The following is a 25,539-nucleotide window of genomic DNA, read 5'->3' as shown; positions in this document are numbered from 1 at the left end:
ACAGTGAAGGAATGGATGGTGTAGCCTGGTTAACGTTAGACTGCAGTGCTCCACCTTTGTGTTGCTGCTGCTATTCTGAGATGCCTGACTGGAGTAAATCTTGGTCCCAGCTGGAGGTGAATGCTTGGCTTTCATGGGTGCTCATGTTAAGTCAGCATTATTTTTCCTATTGCCATCAAGTCAGCTAATGCATTTAAATTTCAAGAAGGATTGTAGCTCTTAGGAGAATGTATTTTAGAATTCAGGAAGGACCACTGTTTTTTCAAAAGGAATTTCAAGGTCTTGGAGACAGCAAGGATACGCTCTTAGCCAGAAAAGGAGAAAAACTGTATCTTTTGTAGTTTTAATTTAAGGGGTCTCCAAAAGCCCAGAAGATACCTGGAACCACAAACCAATGCTAGATTATAGTTTTTGTCAAAGGTGGGTAAGGCTTAAGACACAAAACACCAATCTCACGTGTATGATACAGCACGTAAATGAATGACATCTCTGAAACAAAATTTCTACAGAACTCAAATGGAAACAGTAATCCAGAGCGGTCTACAATAGTACTTGCTTCTGTCTTCAGTTTCTTGTCTGGTGAACCAAATTTGGAAAAGCCATTAGTTCTGCATGTGTGAAAGAAAGAATGGAGGTCAAATTTATGGTTCATTACATATGAAGGAATAAATCATCTGTTACTCCTTCACAAAGGTGATAAATGGCACTTAAGCCAGTTCCAGCTGTGAGTGACAGGGCTGTTTCTATTTGGATGTCACATCTGAACCACAAACCATACACACTATCACATGACATTAAAACCAATGGTAATACATCAGCGTTTAAGACAAGTGGTAGAGTTTTTGATCACAAATGTAGCAACAGTTGTAACAATATGCAATTATTAAATTACAAAAGCAGTCTGCTAACATTCAAAGACTTAGTTAAAACTGACATTCCAAGCTGGTAACACTTTTTGCATAAACCTTTAGAGACATAACATTTTCCAATCAACCAGATAAATACCTAATAGAGCTATAAATAAATATGCTGAAAATAATATTTTCATATTCTCTTCAAATCATGTGCTAATATCATGATTCCCAGTAGCAAACAGGAGTCAGTCAGTTGCAGGTCAGCAGCACAGTGAAGCAGCTAGGCAGTATACATACAGGCTGTTGAAGTTGCTGTGCTCAACTAGCAAGAGTGAAAATACGTTCTAACCTGCATGCAAGTACAGATGTTTGCTGCATACTGTCCTATGAACTTTCCCATATTGTTAATATTAGGTTCTCAGGGTGTAATTTATTCTGCTATAAAATCAGGCTAAGTCTGCTTATACTGCTTCAACAGAATTAGCAAGCACTGTGTATGAACCATGACATCAAATTGTTAATAATAACAATAGTATGGTATTCCTTTCCATACACAGAAGGCAACAAAAATGGTTTTGGAATACCTTATCACTTGCAGATGGGATTCCCCCTTCCCCCATAAGATTACATTACTTTAGATTCCTCTATATGTTTAGGGCTTTTAATACCTTAAAACTTGTGGTAGAAGTTACAAATATATACACATATATACACATATGTATGTATATATATTAAAAACCAAATCCAAACCCAAAGGGTTCTATCTCTGAAAGGCAGACTAAGCCAACAGCTCTGGGAAAGCTGCTGCGGCTGCAAGCACGAGTTACAGACCCACACCTTTAGGAAAACCTGCATGAACTTGAATCCACAGCTTAGTCAAATACACACAGAACAGCAGAAAGTAAATGTCAGGAGCAGCACCCTTGACCATATGCAACTGGTTATGTAATAGTGTTAGATTTCATGTGGGTGCTTACCTGTTCCCTGCCCTATTAAGAACTATTTACATTTATTCAGTTGACTGGCCTAGTACTAAAATTACATATTTTTAACTTGAATCTACCAGTCAGTTGCTTGCAAATGTATAGAAATAGTCCCATGAAGGCAGATAGCAAACCTGCTTTCTGGGTGCCACTTGCATCCTGTATGTTTTGCACTGCAAAAACCAAAACCAACCAAAAACCCAAACCCCAAACAAAACCACACCACCCCCAACCCCCGCCCCAAGAAACCAAACCAAACCAAAAAAAAACCAGTCCTAAACCAGGATTGTGATCAGAACAGGCCCTACTTTGTTCCTCACAAACCAGGGAACTGAAAGCATCCATACATCCATTCAGTCTGAGTGTCTCTCACTACCACCAATAGCACCTAACCCTTTCAAATTACATACAGGTCGTTTTAGCTCTCCTTAGAAGGAAGTGTTTTGTTACTTTCAAACATTTATAAAATTCATGTGTATTGCATTGCCACTAGAAGAAAAAGCTGGACAAAAATGATTTTTTGTCTGCAACTGTTCTTAAAGCCCAAACTCTAGACCTTGGGAAGGGGTCCTCAAAGCCTCAGCCTTGAGCTGCATATTACACGTGTGAAGGAATTAATGTAGCTCACGCACCTCAGGGCTCTCCAGTCCTAGTCACATTTCAGAGCTGTAATGCAGATGCAGGACAAAGATGATGGGGTAGCTCAAAATGTTGCATCCCCATTTTGAACAGACTGAAAAATGCAACAACATGGTACTAAGGCTGTTTTGGGGGGGGTGGGGGGGTGGGTACTGGACTAGATGATCTGCAGTGATCCAACCTCAACTATGCTGTGAGTCCATGCATTATTACCCATGCTGGTGAGGAGGCCTAAGTACATTCTAAATTAACTGCCTGTACAGTCTGATGCTTGCACCAAAGTAAATGGTACTCCTGTAATTTAGTCAGACTAAGGCACAGTGCTGAAGTGGTGACAATACCATTAGCCAGAAGGGGTTAAGAGCCTCTCCTCCTCCAACAAATCCAGCATGCTGGCATAGAAAACATTTCTTTCAGAAACTTAGTCCAGAATGAACCTTCAGTTGAGCTTAGCTTGAGAGGAAGTGTTCAAGTTGTTAACAATTTTTCCTTCACAGAAAGAATTTCTTTCATCCACCTGCAGCAAAATTTTTCAGTATTCATCTCTATTAGCCCACCACTGATCTTACACAGCTGTAGATTCAAAGATTATCTTTTCTCTCAATCATGAAATGGTCAGCCAACACCAAGAATGCAGGCTAAAGGCAGCTTTAACATAAGGTGTGGAAGTAGGAAGGTTTTGCTTAGGGTGGACATGGCTGCAATTTGTGCCCAAGACTACTTTCTACATTTTAATGAGTAGATGCAGTCACATGCTGGGAAAGCAGAGGGGCAACAACATGGCCCTGAGGCTGGAGCAAACGACAGTTCATCTGTCCATCCCAGCCACCTTCCAAGAGGTCTTGTCATCTGACACCGGTGTGAAGTATGCGAGGTTGCATAGATTTATAAAAATCTTGCCCTTTATAAATGATGCACAAGAACTTATGTATCAATACCACCAGTTTTCTTTTGTTTTAATTTTAATTAGCAGTCTGAATGGTAGGGATCTAAGAATATTTTGAGAGATACAACAGCTAGAAGCTAGTTCAGAGGATGCCAACTCAGCACACTAAGAGGCAAGTAACTCATCATGGTTTGATGAGACTGCTAAGGAGCCCACAGAAACCACATCCTTGTACAGTGGATATTTGTCCAGCTGTACCAGCAATTTCACATTATGGTGTGATATTTTGTCTTTTGATACAATAAATGTGATAATGGCCTTCACAGAATTTGGTTCTTGTGGCTTATATCAAACAAAATTGGAATATTATTACCATGTTTTCTGATTTCTACCTATACTCTGGGCTGCTCTCCCATAGTAAGTAGGTATGTGTGACCCTAAAGCCTCAGCTACCATCTCTAAATGTCACATAAACTGATGTTGCCTGATCTCTCCAAACTTATTTTGCTAGGTTTAATATTATCCCTACATCCCTGCAAGACATGCTGATTAATTATAGAAGCAAAAACTCAAGAAGTGGCAGCCTTGTTAAGGCACTTACTGCATACATTAGGAATGAGGACAGGTAATTTTTTTCCACAGTGCAGATCCTTCCTGTCCTGTATGAATAATAGTCTGTTAGGTTTAATAATAGTTCCCTTTGTGACCTCTGTAACAGCTTGCACCTGACTCAGTAAGTCAAGCTAAAGCATAAAATTTAGGTGGGTTGTGGTGGTGGGGAGGGCAGTTGCTGGGTTTCCCTCTTCAAACTATACCAACATCCTGTTCCAGATAAATACCATGAAGCTAATCTGATGTGGTTTTATCTAGCTTAAGCAATCAAATTTAATACATACTCCTTACAGCCCTTTTGCTGTTTGTTTGTATTTGCTAGATGTCATCAATGCTGTGATTACAGACATTCAAAAGTTCTCACACACACAGACATTCTCTTACCTTTATGGCAATACTGTGGTTCTGGTTAAAGAAAGTAACTCTTGCTTTACAGGTCCTCTTTCAATAATCATGTCTCTGTTACAATGCACATGCCACATCTACATGCACCCTGACTACCATCATAACCAGTCGTCAAGCTTTCTGTCAAGATTTCCTCATTCTTCTTCATCTTCCTAGTGCTCCATCTCTAAGGCTGGTCATTCAGGATACCTAAATATGTTTTCAGGTTCTTCAAAACAGGTTTTTAAATCTCCATATATTGCTTCAACTGCTATTTTACTATGGTTTAGTTACGTTAAATTGTGCTAGAATAACACAGATGAATTTCTGCAATATATTTAAAATCTGATACCCTAACAGTGCAAAGCAAAGTTTCCAGCCAAATTTGTATTTTAACTAAAGCTCCAGTTTTGCAAGAGACTGGTAGACTACAAAAACACATAACAGGAATTAAATATTACATCAAGAAATATGTTTATGGAGAAAGGCGGTGCTTTTGCTTTCTAAAATTACCTAAGTGCATCCAGTGTTTCCTAAAGTGGGTTCGGTAAGAGCATTTATAATTTCCAGGAGAATAAGCACCACGTGATATTTTCAGATTGATTTTTTTGTTGTTGTTTTTAAAACCTTAGCTGCCCAGATGAATAAAACAGGGTAAATTAACACAGTCTCTGGAAATAATATTCTCAAAAAGAATTACAAGCTCTTGCAAAGACTGTGAGCTGGCACGCACTTTTAAATGCTTATTAAGGTTCACCCCACACATCTATGGGTGCAAAAATACTGAAATAATAGCCACTGGTTAATACTGCTTCTGGTCCTAGATTAATTGCTGTTGAAAATATTGCTTCATTCCTTGTCTGCCCACTCCAGTTAAGCATAAGAAATGATCCTTTCAGATAAGGCTTTGCATATTTTCTTAGGTGGAACAATTGAGCCATTATCTACAATAAACTGGGAAAAAAATATTTTTGCAAAAACAGTTTTACATTCAGAGAGACTGAAGCAAAAGGCACACATCTCCAGATGGTCATGCCTGGAGAAAGTGAAATCATAACATGAGTGGTATTATGACATAAAATCAAAGATATGGAAATATTCGACACATAGAACAAGAAATACTTGCTAATAAAGCTAAAATCTTCATAGATAAAAAGCCTAGAAGCATCACACTTTCTTTAATGAAAAAAAAAAAAAAGCGAACAAAACCCCCCTGAACAAAACCATTTCAAAATTGTTTAAAATTGATTTTTGGCATAGAGGAAGGGGTTAAAAAATCATCAAGCTTTAAACAAGAAACCCTGTCCTTTAACATAACAAAAGATCTAAGATGACTATTTCATCATAGAAAATTAGCTTCTTAGCAGTGACACTTCAGTCTGAATCCAGTTAGAAAAATATGATTAGCGGGAATAACGAATTACACCGTTGGTGCAAGAGCAGACAGCAGCTAATGCTTATGCCTGCATAGGGATCTGTGCATTCAGAAAGAAAACCAGGGGTTGGCTCTTCTGCTTGTAACATGAAAAGCTGTAGTTTTACAGTAGATTAAGAAACACAGTTGGGTGGGGTTTTGGTTGGTTGGTTGGATTTTACTTCCAATTCGTAAGGAATATTTTGAAAGTGTGTTTTCTATAAAAAGTCCCTCTGCTCAAGGACTCTTAATGCAAAAACAGTTTTCAAGTTTCTCTAAAAAATGTGCATGGACAGGCCAGAGCAACGAAAGCAGCATCTTCGTATCTTACCTGATCTTTACAGAATATCCTTGATTCTTCAGTGAACATACCACAGCTGCATCATTTCAAGGACTGACTGCACTGTTTGGAAAGACCATGCCTGCAAGCCTTTTCTTGTTGTTGTTTTGTTTGGTTTGGTTTTTTAAAAGACTGAAAAATCAAAATGAGTGATTTATGTTATAAAATTCCTCTTCCCACATAACATACACTGTTGTAAAACAACTCATGTCAGGTACTTCAAATGAGAAGAAGCTCAGAACAAGTATTACTTCTTATTTCAGTTTCAGCCTAAATCTCTCATTGATTACTTACTGTTAGAATGGCACAAAAAGTAATGGTTTATTAACTGAGAAAAGAAAACATACCTATGTCAAAGATATAAGCATCACCAAATCAGGCTGAGATAGCCAGAACAACATGGGTTCTATAAAGATTAATCACCAATACTTCCGCCACATTTTACCACTACAAGCAGTGTTTGTGACATTCCCATAGAGCTCACAGAGTTGTAAGAAAATGTGAAGTTAAGGAAGAAAGGTTTTAAGACTCTCTTCACTTCAAATCAATGATGTCTTCATCATATAAAGAAATGGGCTGAAATGGATAGCTAGATGGTGAGCTCTCCTCCCTGTTTGATAAAGTGTCGGGATCTGAACTAGTGGAGAGATGACGTCCTTCAGAATAGCTTTCAAAAGAGCTTGAGATTATCCTGCAAAGAGGAAAACAAAAGTTACAAAAAAAATACACAGATCAGGGCAAGTAGGATCAATGGCTATTTCTAGATTCAATCAAGTTATCCTCAAGACAAGACAGACCATTAAAAGTGTGTTTCTCTGTTTTACTTGGCTGAAAATTATCAAAAGGCAATGTCAATGAAGCTGTTCATCCAAATAATTTCCAAATAGCAAAATAAATCAAATATGGTTTTACATTGCAGAAGATGTTTGTTTTGTTAATCTCAGTCTATTTTATCTTGGCTGAATTCTGCTGCCACTCTACATAAACATAGGTTATGAAAACAGTGCAAACAAGAGAATGGCAGCAGGGTCAGGTAAACAGAGCCAAGCAGACAAATGCTATGGTGTTTCTTTGCAAAATTTATTCTAGAAATAGCCACACAAAAGCCTATGACGAAAACAGCAAGCAAGTCTGCACAGTGCAGATTTAGCAGTCCAAATCCTACAACAGGCTCAATGGCAGCAGGTCCCCACAGAATCCCATTTAGTCTTGCTTTGCTCATTACATGTCTTTAGCAAAAGTGTAACTACTTCAGTACTTACATTATTCAGGTACTTCAACACATTAGCATCAAATCCACATTGGTATACAAGGGTCTCAGTCAGTCCCACGCCAACTGAGATAAGCATGAACAATCAATTCTGAAAACATTTACAGTCTAAGTTAGGTTCTTTTCTGAAGCCAGTATATTTACCTGTCACTACTAGTTGATCTTACTGCTCCCTGCTTGGGGTCTGACTGTCTTCGAGGAACCTTTTTTTGCTTCTGTGCACTTTCTGTCTTGGGTATAGGCTCATCCAAAAGACCTCAACAAAGGAATAAAAGACTTAACACTCTCAACAGAAAATAAAGCATTCACGAAATAGCTAAGGTATCTTGTTGCTGGTTTCCACTGTTAACTAAATAGCTTCTGCCTGGCTTAGAATATGGTCACCTTGTATGTGATCAGACCCTGGCTAGACTATTTGCAAATAATGTTTTTCTCAGCGTTTCATTTGTTTGTTTACACTACTTATTTATGAATACTGGTTGCATGTTACAAATCTGACTGTGATGGTCCAAAGATTAGAAATTAGATACTTAGCAATTGATATGTACACTGAATGAGGAGAGTTTACCCAGCAATTCTTTACGTGTTCTGCTTGCAATTTCTTTAATTTCCATACGAGATAAGGATAGTGAGTGAATAACTGGAAGAGAAGCAATGCTACTGGATGTTGTAGTAGTGATGACCTTGGGAGCCAAAGGTGACTTCAGAGGTCGTTCAATGCTTCGCCCAACCAGATTACTGAGAGGAATTTTGTACAGATTTTTGCAAGGAACTTCACCTGAAACAGAGAAGGAAAAAAAAAAGAATGTTACACTTTCACAGCAAAATCAGTTCTTAATACTTCCAAACACAAGGTTATACAGGAAAGTTATACTTGTTGTGCTGGGTGCTTTTTAATCCAAATAACAAAGACCCTTCTTGCCCCAGAGATCTTTCAATACAAACAGGCTAAGGAGGAGGAAGAAATACAACCACTGTGCACAGACTTGCAATTTGACTTAGAGGGGAAAAAGAAGATTGACTCTCGGCGATGTGATGAACCAGCAGTGGAACCAGGAAGTAAATTTATGTGTCCCTGGTATTCTGACTATTACACTGTAACACTGCACTGTGTAATATTCCCCATGTATTTTAATATGTTGCAATTATATTGGAGCCTGGATCCCAAGTGGTTTAAATTATGGCTTCTCTTCTTAGGTGACATAAAATACTAAACGTTTTGCTAATTCCTAGAAAAAAACCCCACAACTTACCATCAAATAGCACTGCCTTGTAAAAGATGAAATTATGATTCATTTCTCCTTTCCCCTTCTGCCAACAGTGCAGAAGCAGATTTAAGTGAGGAAGATAAACATCTATCTTGCTTCATCTAGTTGATGTTCCCTTGTTTCTCCATTCCCCTTGTTCCCCTATAGACTGTTCAAAGATCATGTTATACTGAATTGACTGAGCAAACTCTTCCGAGGTAGAACTTCTTCCTTTTGGTTTTCGAAAGAGCTTTAAGCATTCAGTAGTAGTTTAGCTTTTTTTAAATGAAAGGAATGATGTATGTGATATCTCAAATTTTCCCATAATTTTATACCTATTTTTGCATTATTAATCTTGGCCATATTGCCAAAGGTACTGAATCTTATTTCCTCTCCTCCTAAGAAAGGATTTCTTCAAAACAGTGCTACCATGCATTCAGAAAATACTATGGGGCAAAAGCTCAGCCGGGTGCTTCATACCTGTGGATAAATAGAAAATATCCTCCAGACTCTCAGCTAGGAACTCAAAATCTTTTACCTGATCAATTTCATCTTACTAAAGATCAGCTGCACTGAGATGTGACAGCTCTTGGAATGATCAGAGATCATTATTCACACTGCCTGGAAACCATGTTACCTTCTAAAGAAGAAAGAGGACATTCTGGCATTTCATAAGCTGTTGGTGTTTGAGGAGAACTCCTTGAACTCATTTCCTTAGAGCTGCTGTCAGATGATCCACTTACTGCAGCAGTAGCTTTAAAATAAATATCTGACTGAAATGACAAATAACTCAACATTAGTACAGTGAGACTTTCTTAACCATCTTCTGAGTAAGAGCTCAAATGTTTGTCCACTATGTTCTATTGCCACTATTGCTGCTAAGTCAACGAGGGTTGGTCATGGGAAGCTTATCCCACTGTAAGTGGAGGGAACATCTGTGATGTTGGGGATAGCATTTGCCCCATAAACAGTCAAACATCTCAGATCTGCATTACTGTGATCAATAAAGGACAGTGAGATCAATTCTGATTCTCTTTGTACTTGATATAAACTAAGAGCACACAGATGAACAGTTACCACTAATTAAGTACCACATGTTTCAGTTTTGGTTTGTTTGGTTTTTGGCTGCAGCAACTTTTTATGTGAATTAGATCCCAACATATCACAGAAGTAATCAAACATGATTTTACTGTGTCTTACCCTTGATGCTACAAGTTGAAGCTCAGGCACAACTGCTGTGTGGACTAAGTTCCCATTCACCACTAATCGGATCTCAATGGAATCAGTAGTGAAGGCAAGGATATAAGGGAAAGCACAGACTGCAATGAAACAAAAATTATTTGGCAAGGAAAAATGGTTAATGTAGATGTTTCTTGGGTGCTCCATGAAAACGTTCTTGAGTATCTGACCTCTTCTGGCATCTCTATTTCCTATGAAAAGGGTTGTGTAACACACTGATGGACATTGAGTTACATCAAGCCTGAAGAAAACTTTACTCTCCATGCCTGGCAGAATGTAGACTGAATGGAAAATGAAAAACAGAAAACGAGGAAAGGAAAAAAAAGTTCATCAAAGGAAGAACTTGGCACCAAGGCTCCACTTTATAAAATTATCACAGGCAGAAACTTAACTGAAGTGGCATTGTGAATGTAACATGCTTCTTCCTAGCACACATACTGTAATTCCACTTACAGCCAAGTGCAAGCATAAATAGTAATGAAAAAAACAGCCACCTAGTAAAAGAGATATTTTCTTACCAACAGCATAAGGAACTTGATTCCAGCTGAAGTGGAAGTCATAAGCTGATGGCTGGATCAATGGAGAACCTCCATTGAAAGGATATACCTTTCTGTACTGGCAAACATCTGTAACAAAAACAGAAAAAAGCAGCATCCATCACCTAACACTGCAAGCAACAAACACAAACTTCATAGCAGATTTTGCAGATGTGGGCATTATATACACAATCAAGCATTTCTGTAGGAAGTCCCTTTATATCTAAACTGATAAGGGAAGTGTGCTTCCTCTGCGAACACAGCATTTGAAAGAACAAAATAAAAGACCTATATTTTAATTAGTTGTCATATTTCACAAAGTAAGCATTACTCCACTTCCACAGATACCAGTTCCTTACCTTGTCTATGGATAAAGGAATAGGCAAGAAAAACTCAAAAAGCAGTATCAGCAGAACTGTACCTCTCTGCTCTTCAAGCAGCCATATGCTAGCACAGTTTACGTTTTTGAAGACTGTTAGACACACAGGATACTACAGACACAAAGATTTGATTAATTATATAACTTGTGAACCTACTTTTTAGCTGCTGTAAGTCCACTGATTCTGAAATTAATTAACAGTCTTTTCACGAGTCAGACATGAATGCTGGCTTATACAGATTCTTATTGGCAATGCAATTTTGAATTTTTAATTTCACAGATCTAGGTAATGGGAACTTAACCTTCCACTTCCAAGAGGTTTTTCTTTAAACACATGCACTAGTGATGATCAAACATCTATTAAATTTCAGGACTTGAGAATTCACATCAGCAAACAAAAAAAAGCTTAAAGATGAGAATCAATTGTAATTATCTTTTTTTCTTGCCAAGCTCATATGAATGTATTGAGGGCTCCAGGTAAACATGTACAACCCCCTCAAACACGTGCTGCTACCAAGCTCTTGTCTCTTTTTTTAGGCAAAATTCTATTTTCTTCCTTAATTGATATAATTGATGTCCTTAGGCTGAATCAAGGTTTATATCCAGAAATGTATTACAGACCTTTTTCTAAATACAATCTTAGGACACTATCAAATCTTGTGGTTTTATATTTGTTCTATGATGATACTTTCAGAATTATAAAACTCTCTAAAGAACAAATGCAGGTTTCCCTGTGACTGTCCTAGAAATAGGAATTCAAGCTGCTGCAAGCCTGTGCAGCACCTTTACTGTAACTTAAAGATCAGCTAAGTTTGTTAGCTTTGGCTCAGCAAGGGGAACTGATTCTGTGCAGGCATACAGGTGGGAATTCATTATGCTCTGTCAGATAGCTTTTTAGTTCTGAACCAGTGCTAAGTGAATCAGAACCAGGTTCACTTAGCAAGCTACCAGAATTAATAAGGCCTCACAGAGCGTAGAAAGACATAGCTTAGAACACTTTAAACTAGCTCTGTGGTATCAATCTGATAGCCAGCGCTGAACACAGGTGTATTTACTCTGTCTCCATCAATGTTTACTTTGAAGAGGCAAACAGGACATGCCTTCTGCAACAGAGAAAGCTGTGCCTTGTCCTTCAGCATTGCCTCATAAAGGCTGCTTCATGCTAAGAGCTTCTATTTTCATGAGGATTGGAAGAAAAAGTACCTGTGTACTGCAGAGAAGAGCACATGTGTGTTATATCCAAGGCTGTTTTATAAAAGATTGAGAGAATTACAATGAAATAATGCAACAGTGCCAAGAGGTAGGCAGAAGAAAAAGCACAAAGAGAGAATGGGACAGCACACAGGAAAAAGGGGTGGAATGCTAAATTGTACATGTCTTGAAAACACCTAGTAAGTGTGTAACTACCTAAAGAATGAGCTAGATCTGAAGAAACAGGATTTTTGTAAGGTGGTAACATCTATTAAATATATAGATACACACCTATATACCTGACATTAAAACCTAACAGCTAATATGTCTAAATTCAGCATACCCTGCAATAAAAGAATCCTTCAATTTCTAGTCTCTCTAAGATGCATTTAAATTCAGAAGAACATATATTGAAAAACTTTCCATGAAACACTGAAATTTATTTTAAAATACGGATCTAGACGTCAATGAAAAAAGAATTACATATGCAAATTGAGGTATTACCATTTTTGGTCTTCCCTAAATACTTACAATTATAACACAACAGGAGACCAGCTTCGCCATCTTCATATACATCAATAGCTGCAACAAAATTAACCTGCAATGATAATGGGAAAGGGCAAAGAACAAGCAGAGGATACTGAGGTTATTACAAGCAGGTTTTGACTAACAAGCAATACAATCAGTTGGAGGTGTGCACAACTACTGAACAAAGGAAAGAAAGACGAAGAAAAAGTAATTTTTCTGTACAGTACTGAATATTCAATACCACACCCACAGTATAAAGCACTAAAAAGTTCCATAACTTATTTGGCAATACAAATTTTGGGAAATGGAGTGATTTCAGTACAGCTGTGAATCAACATGATATGCTAAAGATAAATATTCTTTCCAGAAAGTGAAATCCAAAAAGCTCCATTGCACATCATGACTAACAGAAAGATCAGATGCACCAATTACTGGTTTAAAACCAAAAACATTTACAGAGGTCAACAGGGATGTACTTAAGGATTACTGAATAGGCTGAATTTAGAAACTGAGAACCAGTGCTGGATAATCCACAGTATTTTTTACATAGCTTAGGTTACGTAAATTCTCATATTTCAACTCTGTTATTTGTCTTCTACAGTTAGATTAAAAGACCCAGAACAGTCATAAAAAGTAGGGTATCTGTTCAGGAAATGAGACCTTATTAATGACATATGTAAGATTCATTATACAAATGCTTCCCAGACCACAACATTTACTACCTGGGTATGGAGAGGGGTTGGAAACTGATTCCATGAACAGCAGTTCTTTGACTTTCCTTTTTACAATAAGCTAGATGTTCACCTCCTGATTTAAAATTACTGTATAAATCAAGAACTGTTAAACAGACCTTGAAATCAAGAACTGTTAAACAGACCTTGAAGTTTATATGTTTATACCAAATGCGTTTTGACCTATCCTTTGAAGTGACTGAACGCCACTTCTGCTCTGTTACCCATGGAAATAATTTGGTGTCCCATTTCAACATCACAAAAATCACTGGCTCAGTTCATATTAATTGTCTGCTTTGTGTTCTCAAGGAAATAAGGATTCCCAGGTAGAAGAGGAACGGGTTGGAGTGGTGGAGGGATGGTGGGGTACTTCTCCATCCCCATTCTTTACTTGTAATTCTTCCTCATCCAGATTAAGACAGATTTCCAGTGCTGTGAATCTTACACTGTATTGCCCATGCTAGGAGTACCAAACCTCTTCATCATCAGATCTGAATAAAAATACAGACGATTTAAAAAGAAAATAACCTATCAACAAGAATCATAAAATGAAAAGAGTAGTCCCTTATCGTGTTATGAGGAAGAGTCAGTTAACAACAACAAAGACATTAACTGTGCAAAATATTTTCTGTCTAAAGTTATACATCCACATTCATATTTAGAAACAATTAAAATTATCTGATTTTCAGAGATGATGAAGATCATGTTCCCAGCAGCAGGAAATACCAAAGTTCTCTTCTGAAGATCAAGGAATGTGCTTAAATCCCAACCCTATATCCTAGCAAGAAAGATTCAGTTAATTTACTAGTTGACTGTGCAGCAGTTTCTTAAATAAAATTAAAAACCACGTGTAAATATTTTACCCTTAGTACATGCAAACAGGCAAATCTGAATGAGATACTGGTGGCCAACAACTGAAGTTATTTTGCTGCAATTTCTTAAACAATAAAACACTGAGACCACAAAGAAAAAGCAAAAAGCAAACTATTGACTAAGAAAGGAGAAAAATTAATTTATGCCGACAGCAATATTCCAGAGCCTGAAACACAGGCTCTTTCCTAATGTGTCATACCTTGTACTTACCTTTCTTGGGAGTGATTATTATCATGTATCCCAAAAGGAACAAATATCTCAGAGTATCCTAAAGCAGAGGTTATAGAAGTGAAAGGTAAGAGACATGAGGATCTCTACACATTACACTCCCAGGAGATCAGCACAGGATGCACTAAGTCTGCAAGAAATTATGTTCAGCGTGGTTCTGCAAGAAAAGAGTTTCAATGATGAAAACTTACCTTGTTTGTTTCAACGTGATGCAATCTATAGGACTCCCCAGTACTCTCATTAATTAAATCAAACTGATGCCGATACGCTACACAGATCATATTGTCACTGTCTCCAGTAGGTCCATCCACCAGCGTCATAACCACTGGAGGGTCAGAAAGGCATATTTCCTATAATGTAAATAACAGAATTATTCTCTTTTTCAAGCTTCTACTGTGGGTGCTGCAGGTACTCCATGAATTTAAATGAATGTGCTCTAAGCCCAGAAACATGATAAAGAACAAGCAGAAACTTAATTTAAAAAAAATCTAAAAGATTTCTTTGGCATATATATGATGGAACTCCATCATATGGCCTCTCACTTTTATTTGTCTGGAGGTTCAGGAGGATAAAAACGCATGCTCTTTGACTCCCCCCCCCGCCAACAGCTGAGCACTGCCCAGCCTATTAAGGTGTTTAGTGATTAGATGACACGTACCCGGATGTACTGGAACTCCTCTACTGGAGATTCAGATGATGACAGCAGAGAGCTGCTGGTTAAACTGTTGCGTGGATTATATTTCTTTGTGACGAGAAGTAGTTTGTTCCGAATAGCCACAACAATCCGCAGTTCACTGCCATGGTGAGTATTAATGGCATACAAATGGCAGCCTGAGGAAATAATGCTCTAGATCGTAAGTGCCTGAGGTATTGTCTGCTTTTTTCCTTCTGTATTTGTATGATGATTAGCACAATGGGGTTCTGATGCACGACTTAGCAACAAATTACAAATTACAATTTTTTCAAATTTAAATTAGAATTATAAACCTCCCAATAGGATAATATTAACTTCTAGAAGAAGACAAAAGGCTATGACTCTCTTGAAACCTAATTTTCCCCTTGCTCCTTTTGCAAATAAAGACTAAATACATGGATTTTCACTACTCTGCAGGTTCCAGCTTTCCAAAGCAGCTTGCTTCTGAAGATCAGAAAATGTTTATGTCTACTAAAATAATCAGCAACACCCGAACTAATCTGCGCACTGCTATTTAACAGAGATTTGCCAGTGTTCCTCCATCTTAAAATGCCCTTTATTTCAGTCTCACATCCCCAGATAATTCTTCTCAAACCTCTCAGTCCTGAAAACAACATACCTATTTTTCTCTAGAGATTTTTTCATCAGCAGTGAATGCCAAATAATATGGTATTTTTACAAAGTTCTAAAATGTCACGCTGGACTATACCAAACTTCCACATACAAGCTTAACAAAGTTTGAATTGAATGTCCAGATAAAAAACTAAAAGGTGAACACCTGAAAACTGCCTCAAGGGAGCTCGTCAGCTCCTGGCAGCTAGAGGTATCATACCACAGTGGATGTTTTTAAACACAGGATAATAAAATCACCTTTTGTTCTCTCCAGTTTATTTTCTCTGCAGTCGTATTTGCTTTTTATCATTTGCTTTGTTTCTATATCTTTTTGGACAGCACTGAGTCTGAAGACAAGTAGACGAGAGTCTTTCCCTGAAGGATGAAGAGAGCCAGGAAACAGAAAGTTAAAAAAATATGGTGGTAGTTTGAAATTAATACTTCCAAAGAGAAGCAGTACCTAACAAATAGAGCAAAGATAAAGCATGCTGCTTCTCTGGGGATGAGCCACAATGTCATACAAGACTGCTTATGAACCATCTAGGCTTTACAGTTCTAGTAACCAACCCCTTCAGTTCTGTAGCTGAGTTTCCCATCAGGTGGTGCTGCAGCAAAGAGGGAAATAAGAGCTTCAAAATAGTGAAATATACAAAATTTCACAAGATAGAAAAACTATAATAGATATAAACTACAGGACAAGAGAAAAAAGGATTAACTTTAAAAGCTGGAACCATCTGGCTGAGCAGCTGATAACTGGATCCATAACGGAGTCTGAAACCCTTTAGGATACAGACTGGTTTTGCTTAACAGTTCTTCAAAGGTAGGCAAGTTAGGTTCAAGGCATATTTCAACTGCAAAAATATACATCATGGATAAATCTGTTTCCCACAAAGATAGGTATGAGTAGAATCTACAACCTGTAAATTTAAAACAAATGATACACTACTACCTGCAGTTAGGAAATAAGCAACTTAAGAGTAATTTCTTATCTAAGAAACTGAGTTTCTTAAAATGTAAGCGAGAGGAGAAGAGAGGAGAAGAGAGGAGAAGAGAGGAGAAGAGAGGAGAAGAGAGGAGAAGAGAGGAGAAGAGAGGAGAAGAGAGGAGAAGAGAGGAGAAGAGAGGAGAAGAGAGGAGAAGAGAGGAGAAGAGAGGAGAAGAGAGGAGAAGAGAGGAGAAGAGAGGAGAGATGCTTCCTTAAGTCTTCCACAATTTGAAACATTGAGTAGTTTGACTCAGAGAGCAAATTCTTACTGTCAACACTGACAAAAAGAAAATAAAACATATGCAACACCTCTCTTTTCAAGAATGTGCGCACACAAGAACTTGCACTTCCATGTAAGAGTTCACAGAAGAAAAATGGCAAGCAACATTCACAGCCTTTTGGAGGGAAGGCTTAAAAACATGAGCTAAGTCAAATGTTCAAGGACAATGCTACTGCTCTCATCGATTCAGTCTCTCTTTGGACTTAGTCCTGCCTTTGGTGTTCAGTCAGTTATTGCAAACATAACAACCAGAAGAATCTGGCATCAGAATCTGGAAAATTCCTCAAACAAGTAAAGATCATAAATATAGTTTTCTCCTGTAGGGACAGATCTTATTAGTCAGACAACCATCAAGACATAGAAAATGCACATCTTAAGTTTGTAATGTCAAACAAGTTTCCAAAAGATAAACTATGCTGTAGGTTTACGGCGAGTCAATTAGTCCACGCTTTAAGACCTGGTAATACTAGACTGATCTTTTCTAAAGCCTTTCTCCTTTTGATGAGTAAGGCTGCCTATAAGGTATTTCCCTCTCTATCTGAGAATCTCTTCAACTTCTCTGAAACCACCCTTGCCCATGACACTTGACCAGCTATCACCTTCCATTCTAGATGCAACAGTTTTGGGCCTAGCTAGCGATGACCATCTGAAATCTCAACTAGACAGCTGTGGAGGCAACTGAATGGGCCTCTGCAGCAATATATAATTCAGAATTTTCTCAGTAAACAAGAGTGACTTTTGATAGCATCCCACAGGACTAGGGAAATCAACAGGAAAACATATAGGAGGCTCTGATTTCAGAAAAGGCATAAGGCAGAGTCAGTATTAGAAATACAACACTTGGTGAACACTGTACCATGAGAGTTTTCTGCTCAGGAAGTCTCACAGCTTGTTGTCAACTCTCCGAAAGTGCAAATTATAACCCCACACCCAAAACTGGATGGCTGTGGTTGCTGCCTAGCAGCTAAATGATCAGTTTTGTCAATCTAAAATCCCTAACAAGTTTGTGGCGTCTTTATTTAGGAAGAGAGCACAGAGTGGCTCTCAAATTCATGGAGTATTTTAATGCTATGAAATGAGAAATGTAATTAAGGACTTGCATGTTCACCCACTGCTTTACAACTACTGCACAATTCTTGGTGCTGCATGTGTTTTCAAACATCATCACATAAATAAAAACCTACACATGACCAAACACCTTAAAATAATGCACTTCCATTTCTATTAACTTTGATGCTAAGCTAAAGCAGCTACTGACACAACCTGAAGGAAGGCCATCGTTCCTGATCTGGAATCAGTGGAAATTCTTATGACTACCATCACTTGTACTGAGATCAGAGATGATTTTTAGTGTAGCTGTCCAAGACTGAAAAAAGTTTATTCTACTTTTATTACCGTTCTCTCCTAGATTCTGCCTCTGATTCTGCCTCTCAAGTAGTTGCTCCTCCAGTGGTAACTGTAATGTTCAGTGTTAGTACTTGAGCTACTATTTCACCTAGAGATTTTACAAACATTCTTGGTGATGCAGACAATTCCAGAACGTTATAGCTGCGTTCCCACAGCAAAACTCAAGAACTTTTTCTGGCCCATCTGAATGTCTGCATTCTTCAAATCAAGAAATGGTTGTAAACAGGCATAGGGGAGAGCAAGTATTACCACCTAAATTAAGCACTGTTATTTTTGGAGGTTACTCCAAACTTCGAAGACCTTTTATGCTCCCATTAAACATGCCATATTTACCTCTGTGAAGATGCTCTGTGTGTGCAGCAAAGAATAACACATATAATAACATCTTTCCTGGGCAGGCACTTCACTATGAAGGCAGAACAGTGACCACTACCTTCACTGAAATTAGTTTGATATGCTTTTAAAAAGGAATTGGGGTTTAAATCCCCACAGGCCATGAGATGTGCACCCACAGGCTGACAGTAAGCCTGCCTTTCAGCAGACAACTCTTCACCTTAGCTTGTTGTTTAAAATAGCTCTGGCTCTTCGACCAGTGTGTCCTCTAGGATGCATCACTCCTCCACAATGCTACATATTTTGCAGGTGTTCTAAACAACCCCACTGTAGTGTTAGATTTATCTGTGGCTGCCTATAAAAGTGACTATCATCCAAGATTTTTTAGTTTTATTTAACGTCATACAGACTCGACAACCCCCCTCACTCTTGTGTCATTTTAAAAAATGGAGCTGGAACAAAAAAATACATGTTTGGAGGACAAAACAGATACATTTTTGTGCTTTGACGCTCATTACTAAGACAAATTTAACCAGCAGATGTCCCCAACAATCCCACTGTAGTATTAAGATTTAACTGTGTCTGCATTAGAACAGAGGCCATTGCTACCAAAGCAATTTGTGCTGCTGTCATCAATACTTGCTGTATTGAGGCCTTCTTCAACGTCTTCTCTCGAATGTTGACCTGAATAATGTCTTGCTGATAGTTAAGTTTTAAAAGTTAACCTTGTCATATATAACATTTTATCCTAAAAACCCACAAAAGTTTTTGAATGCCGTTTATGAGCCCAGCATGAGCGTGCTTTTCCTCATCTAGCTCATTATTTTTCTCATTCTTGCTGCTGAGGTGTAATTTGAAATGAAAGGCAAATATGATTTTTCTTCCATCCCAGAACTTAATTTCAATATAGTATGCAAATACAAAATAGGAAGCCAGAATTCTAACAAGTATTAAAGAACTTTCTCCTAAATGCTTCAGAAAGCATCGGTATCAAGGGTTAAAAATCTCTGCAAGCATCATGAATTGATGCCAGCAATATCTTGTTCTGTTAGCTCAAAATGCCTGCTTATATCTCTCTCTTCAGGTTTAACTAAACAGTACAATATTTTGGCAATTAACTGTAATCATTTTTTCTAGGAGCTTCACAAACTAAGCTTCAGATACAACTACCCTTTCCAGATCTTCAGAAATGTCACCGACCCTCCAGGTGTCGTGAGAGAGAACTGAAGATGGCTCACAGGTGGTTTGAGCCAGTTCTGTAAGGTCCCAGGGTAAATTTCATCAGTTGCAGCCAAACTGGACAACTCACAATGATACAAAAGGGACCATGTTTTATGCTAAGTTTGGGGAAATGTAACTTCAGCCAATACTCAGCAAACAGACATAGTGTGGTAAAAACCAATAAAATGATCATATTTGTAATTCTTTTCTCTGTGTTACACCTGGTTTTGCTTTGTGTATGTTCACCTTTGTGAAATTCAATCACAGACTACTGGGTAAAAAAGTACCTAATTGAAAAAGTGCACATTTTATGCACATTTAATGCTTCTAAATGAGGCAAAAAAAGCCTCACTGAAACGCTGTCAGTCCAAACAACATTTAAGTTCTTTTATACCGGAACTTTCAAGAAAATACATTCTAAAGCACCAGGATGTGGTGGTGACAGTTAACAGAACAAATACCAATAAAACATATTTGGTGAAACAGTGACAGCGTTAAGTAATTTCCCCCACATTTTTGTGCAGCTGAATAAACATATAATTAGCCAAGGAGATTTCCAAGGAGTGTTGAGTTCCAACAGTGGCTGAAGAAAGATCGTATGATGAGTTTCAGGCTTGCCTAGAAGGAAGCATGAATGAGCATTTTGGGATTTCCGTCCTCCCCCAGCCTTTTAGAACATAACAGCAGCTGCTGTATGTGCTCCCTTATTCTGAATGTGGCATCTAATACACTTGCCACTGATAGACACAATTGCCTTATGAGACATACATACCCAGCACCAGCTACTTTCATATGAGAATCAAAGAACAGGGATCTCTCCTACCTTTGTCTGTTCGGGCAATCAAAAGATCCAGAGCTTCCAACACATGCATCTGCTTCATTTGGAGAGTTTTATCAAATACTTGCACTGATGGTTGACCATCTGAAAAAGAAACACACATATTTATTCAAAATCCTGCTAAAATTTGCTAAGCGTTGGTTTTGACCTATTTCTTTCTTGTAATAAAAGCCCTGGGTTTTTCTTAAAAAAAATTTAAAAAGCTGCACAAAGCTACTATGTATACAACAGCATCATAGCCAATGCTTCCTCATGGGAGAGTTTTATCATTGCCATAGATCAGATTATACAACTGAAGCCTAAACAGGACCTTCCTTTGGAAAATTTGGGAATTACCACTGAGAACTAACTTCATTCCCTCAATCCTGCTGGCATTATGTGGAACACAGAAGATCAAACTAGTAATATTATTGCTATGGAAGAAGCAAGCTTTCACCATCGCACGAGCCTTTGACTTCACATCCACTATCATCAAGGGCTAAGAAATCCAGATAAGCCATTTAAACATTTCTTGAGCTTGGATGTGACTTCACAGGTCTTTTCAGATGGTCAAGAAAACAACATCTGAAATAACAAAACATTCAGAAATTTGCATTAATATTGGCTCCCCGATATGGCTTGATTCTGGTGCAGAGAGAATCTCTGCAACTGCGTTGCACAAATGTAGTAATACTTGGATTGGTTAACTATCCCTCTAAGCGAAGACCTACCAACACCTGAACAGACCTTATGAACACACATTTTCAAGAAAATGGTCAGATACATAAAAATTGACACAAAACCACTGGATCATTTACTAACCATCTATTAACAAGATGCCAGCATCTGTAGAAACCAGCAAGGACTGGCCCCAAGAATCTGCGCAGACAATCTCATGAGGAAAATTACTGCAGAAAGACTGGGATTCCCAAGGCTATGAAGTAACATATGGGGTATATATTAAGTACACTAAGAAATACAGATCATACAGACACAGAATGTGATGTACAAGTAATAACATGTAAATGCTTCTGACAGGATACATTTCCAAACAGTTTATTTTTTAAACTTGAAATATCAAAATTTAGTTAATTTTTTTTCTCTCCATATTAATTGTGATTGGAGACTAGTAAGTGTAAGACACATTTCTGAAACACCTGATAAAACACATGCAGCTGATACTCATTGAAACCCTGGAAATACCCAATATGTATTTTATTTAAAAAAACCCTTTAGACTTAAAATGTATGTATCATCATGTATATGCAATATGCTTACATTCCATGGCTCAGTTTGTGATGTTTAGTCACGAGTATACAGTACAAGTTAAAACTGCCTTTCTGCCAAACTGTTCTTTTGTGACATGTTCTCTGTACTTACCTCCCAGAGACTGTCCCTTCACCCTCAACGTAAGTATTAGCTGAGCTCTCTGAAATTCTAGAAGCACTTCTGAAGCTTCTGTATGTAAGATGCATGCAGAAGAGTGCAGTTTGCATCTTTCCTTCCTAATGCCCTTGAACAAAATCTGATATTACAGAGAATAAAAACACAACGGATTTTTGTTTTAAGCCTGATGCAGAAGTTAATATAAAAGATGATTGCATCCAGAAAACGCATTTTCATCAAATATTCTCAGATATAAAAATATCCATGCTTGCTTTAACTTGAGAAGTGCTTCTGCCTCCAGGCTCATCCTTTATTAATTTGATATCAGCTGCAGAGTTGCTTTAACACTATGCATTTAATCTTTGCTGCTACAGCATCTGATTATAAAAGTAAATAAACAGTATGCAGAACTGACATGTAGTGCTATACTCAACAGTATATACTTTTTTCACAGCTCTCCTCAGACAGATGGGTTCACTCACCTCCTTTTTACAAAAGCTTGTGGTTGCCAAGTTAGCTGTGGCATCCCCTTTCACAGTGGTTTTCAATTTCAATGCCTAATACAAACAGATACAAATTCAAACCACTAACTCAAACTATATATATATACACACACATTGCCAGGGCTGCCAAGGACACACAGTGACAATATCACAAATTCTTCAACTAGAAGTAACTAGGAGCTGACTGTAAGGGCTGAGAACTCCACAGAAATACTGTATAAACACGGTTTCAGTAAGATACACAATGACTCTGTTTAAGGTACCCTATATACCTTCATTGGTAATCCTTACAGCAGCGTTCCTATAAAGTGATGACACATGGAATTGCTACAGCATTCTTTCATGCAAAGTTTAGAAATTACCTAAACCAATTTTGCTGCCCTAAAGTTTGTCTACCGTCCTATGTTGTCTTTGTGAAGTGGCAGTAATCAGCTGTATGTACCATCTGCACCTCTGCATTAAGCATGGCTGTTGCTTTACAGAGATGCATGAAATAGATTAACATTTTAATTTCATCCCACCAGTCAGTAGAGATCACCCTGATGATAAACAAATGATTTAAATATACTGTTGAATCAGTCATCAATGAGTTTTATTTATCTAAAAACTGAACAGACTATAACTCAGGGACAGACACATTCACAGAGTTTGTAACTTAGTTTGTAACTTAGAGGAAAGTTCTTTTAGGGAAGAGAAAGATTTTAAAGTGAAACGAAGCTCCCAGAAAAACACAGATGGGTATCTATGAATTTTTAGCCCACATATTAGGTCTCCCTCCAATGAAGCCCATGCCAGGGATGGAAGTCTTGTTTAAGAAATGGGTCCCAACTCCATTTGTTATGTGAGTATCTTACTGGCATTTAAGAGGTGGAGGGGATCAAGCTTATAGGTTTCTATACTTCCAATAACCACGTTTTTCTTTAACCTCTGTAAAGTAATTAGTAAACTTGGGGAATAAATTGTCTGTTACTTCTGTCTGAATATTACAAACACATTCACTTTTTTTTTTTTTTTAAACACCTGCATAGAATGAATAGCTATTGCAAGGTGGTTGGGGAAAGGGTGGGCAAAACACAGAGGAGTAGACTTTCCAGCCCAGCTAATGCAAGCTTTAACAGCCCCTAGGTTCTTTTGCACCATCTCTCAACCACATGCCTCTATTCTCTATCTTTAACAGGATCTGGAACTTCTCAGTTTAGGAGGTTGCAGAGAACTGGGGATGAGTCTCTTTAACCAAGTAATAAGAGATAGGACAAGAGGGAACGGCCTCAAGCTGCGCCAAGGAAGGTTTAGACTAGATATGAGGAAGCATTTCTTTCCAGAAGGGGTTGTTGGGCGTTGGAATGGGTTGCCCAGGGAGGTGGTGGAGTCCCCAACCCTGGAGGGGTTTAAGAGTAGAGTCGACATAGCACTGAGGGATCTGGTGGAGTTGGGAACTGTCAGTGTTGGGTTAATGGTTGGACTGGATGATCTTCAAGGTCTTTTCCAACCTAGGCGATTCTGTGATTCAAACTCTTCCACTGAGTTTACTAACTCAGATTAAAAAATTGAAGGGAAGGGAGGCTTGTTTTTTGTTTTTTGTTTTTTTTTCTGGTGGTGTGGGGTTTTTGTTTGTTTTGTTTCATTTTTTTCTGTTTGGTTTCCTGCTCTGTTAACTCTTGCTGAGTTAAATAATCTCAGAAAAGAGGGATTAAGGTAAGCAGCAGAACCATGTCACTAGTCCAGGATCAAGAAGAGACAAGTGGGAAGGGTCAGGGGAACTGATGAGCATAGACACTGTCTTTTTTTCTGCTGCTGTGAACTGTCAGATCAAACCAGACTATCTAAATCATCAGGAAGTTTTACTCCTCACTGAATCAAAATGTCAGTAAGCCCATAGAAGATTGAAGTCAGTGGCTGGTATGTTCAAAGATGTACAGCAACCTCTCATTTAGCAGAAAAAACTGTCAAAATTGGTTCCTGGCTGAAGTAGGCTAAATAATTTCGAAGAAATTAAATCTTAATAATGCATATAGAGGAAATCCATGAAAGATTATGTTTCTTCAAAGCACAGAAAAAGACAGAGCACTCTTCTGCTTGAAGACAGAAAGCATCTGCTGCACAAAGCAGGGAAAGACCTTCTAGGTTTGATTCTAAAGTGTGATTTTTCCAACCTCCCTTTAGCTTATGTATTTTATAAATATTTATAATTGTGCTGTGTACCTCAGGTGTTACAAATACTTTTATTTGTATTTTAGTTTAACATAGCTGAAACTAATGCAATACTACAAAACTACTTCTGACCACAAAGAACTGCATTAAGTCCTGACATAACTCTGCAAATTGGTCAAATTCTAACAAAAGGGGTGACGCAGTCTTTGTAAACGTAGGTGTATATCTCCTAAATTGATCCTACCTGACCAAGTCGGACAAACTCTGCTTGCCGAGCTTCCTCTTTTTTCCGCGTTGATTTTGGGGACTCCGGTAGCACATCACTGAAGGACCTTCTATTGAGCATGTTCTAAAACAGAAAATGTTTCTTTATTAAACTGAACCAAAAGTTTTCATAATCTTTTAAACTGAGTTAACTTAATGCGGTATCATTTAATTTTTTTTTTTTTTTTATATTTTCCTGTAGCAATGAATCTAACTGTATAGCTTCTCAGAGAACAGAAACTACAACTCTTCCAATCCTTGAGTGCTTTACTTTCCAACTTGTCACAGTTTATCACTGTCATGTTTTATACAATCACAACAAAGACCGCAGACATGAATATATAGACAAAACAGTTTAACTAGCTCTGTTTAGCTAAGAGAAATAAACAGTGGGAGAAAAATAGCACCTCACTTATTTTAGAAGTATTGAACTACTTTCTATTTAAGAATCACCTTAAGAATGTCTTCATCATCTAAAATGAAATTATCTCATTGTTACCCAATGGTAAAAATGATCCAAATTTACACATAACGGAACGAGTGCAGTTTTTA

The 25,539-nt window shown here is 37.8% G+C and overlaps 1 protein-coding gene across 10 annotated transcripts in view; it reads right to left on the bottom strand.

The window, feature by feature from the left end:
- Positions 1 to 789: 789 nt before the first annotated feature.
- Positions 790 to 25,539, bottom strand: part of GARNL3 (GTPase activating Rap/RanGAP domain like 3) — a 58,992-nt gene continuing 34,242 nt past the window's right edge. For 8 of the 10 annotated variants that reach the window (XM_074924142.1, XM_074924143.1, XM_074924145.1 and 5 more), the window contains 15 exons: positions 24,968 to 25,072; positions 22,552 to 22,626; positions 21,506 to 21,617; positions 20,690 to 20,788; positions 15,899 to 16,015; positions 14,993 to 15,165; positions 14,526 to 14,684; positions 12,506 to 12,572; positions 10,387 to 10,494; positions 9,830 to 9,948; positions 9,267 to 9,402; positions 7,951 to 8,160; positions 7,527 to 7,638; positions 6,651 to 6,803; positions 790 to 6,244 (listed from right to left, as the gene is read on the bottom strand). In XM_074924142.1, coding sequence (XP_074780243.1) covers positions 6,160 to 6,244; positions 6,651 to 6,803; positions 7,527 to 7,638; positions 7,951 to 8,160; positions 9,267 to 9,402; positions 9,830 to 9,948; positions 10,387 to 10,494; positions 12,506 to 12,572; positions 14,526 to 14,684; positions 14,993 to 15,165; positions 15,899 to 16,015; positions 20,690 to 20,788; positions 21,506 to 21,617; positions 22,552 to 22,626; positions 24,968 to 25,072 — 1,830 coding nt within the window. In that variant the 3' untranslated portion in view covers positions 790 to 6,159. Of the gene's footprint in view, positions 6,804 to 7,526; positions 7,639 to 7,950; positions 8,161 to 9,266; positions 9,403 to 9,829; positions 9,949 to 10,386; positions 10,495 to 12,505; positions 12,573 to 14,525; positions 14,685 to 14,992; positions 15,166 to 15,898; positions 16,016 to 20,689; positions 20,789 to 21,505; positions 21,618 to 22,551; positions 22,627 to 24,967; positions 25,073 to 25,539 lie in introns of all 10 variants that reach the window. The other 2 variants (XR_012634945.1, XM_074924148.1) reach the window with 2 other exon arrangements.

The sequence above is a fragment of the Athene noctua genome, chromosome 20, assembly GCF_965140245.1.
Source record: "Athene noctua chromosome 20, bAthNoc1.hap1.1, whole genome shotgun sequence".
Lineage (NCBI taxonomy): Eukaryota > Metazoa > Chordata > Aves > Strigiformes > Strigidae > Athene > Athene noctua.
The sequence above is the reverse complement of the archived record's forward strand: the minus strand, read 5'-3'. Positions and strand labels throughout refer to the sequence as shown.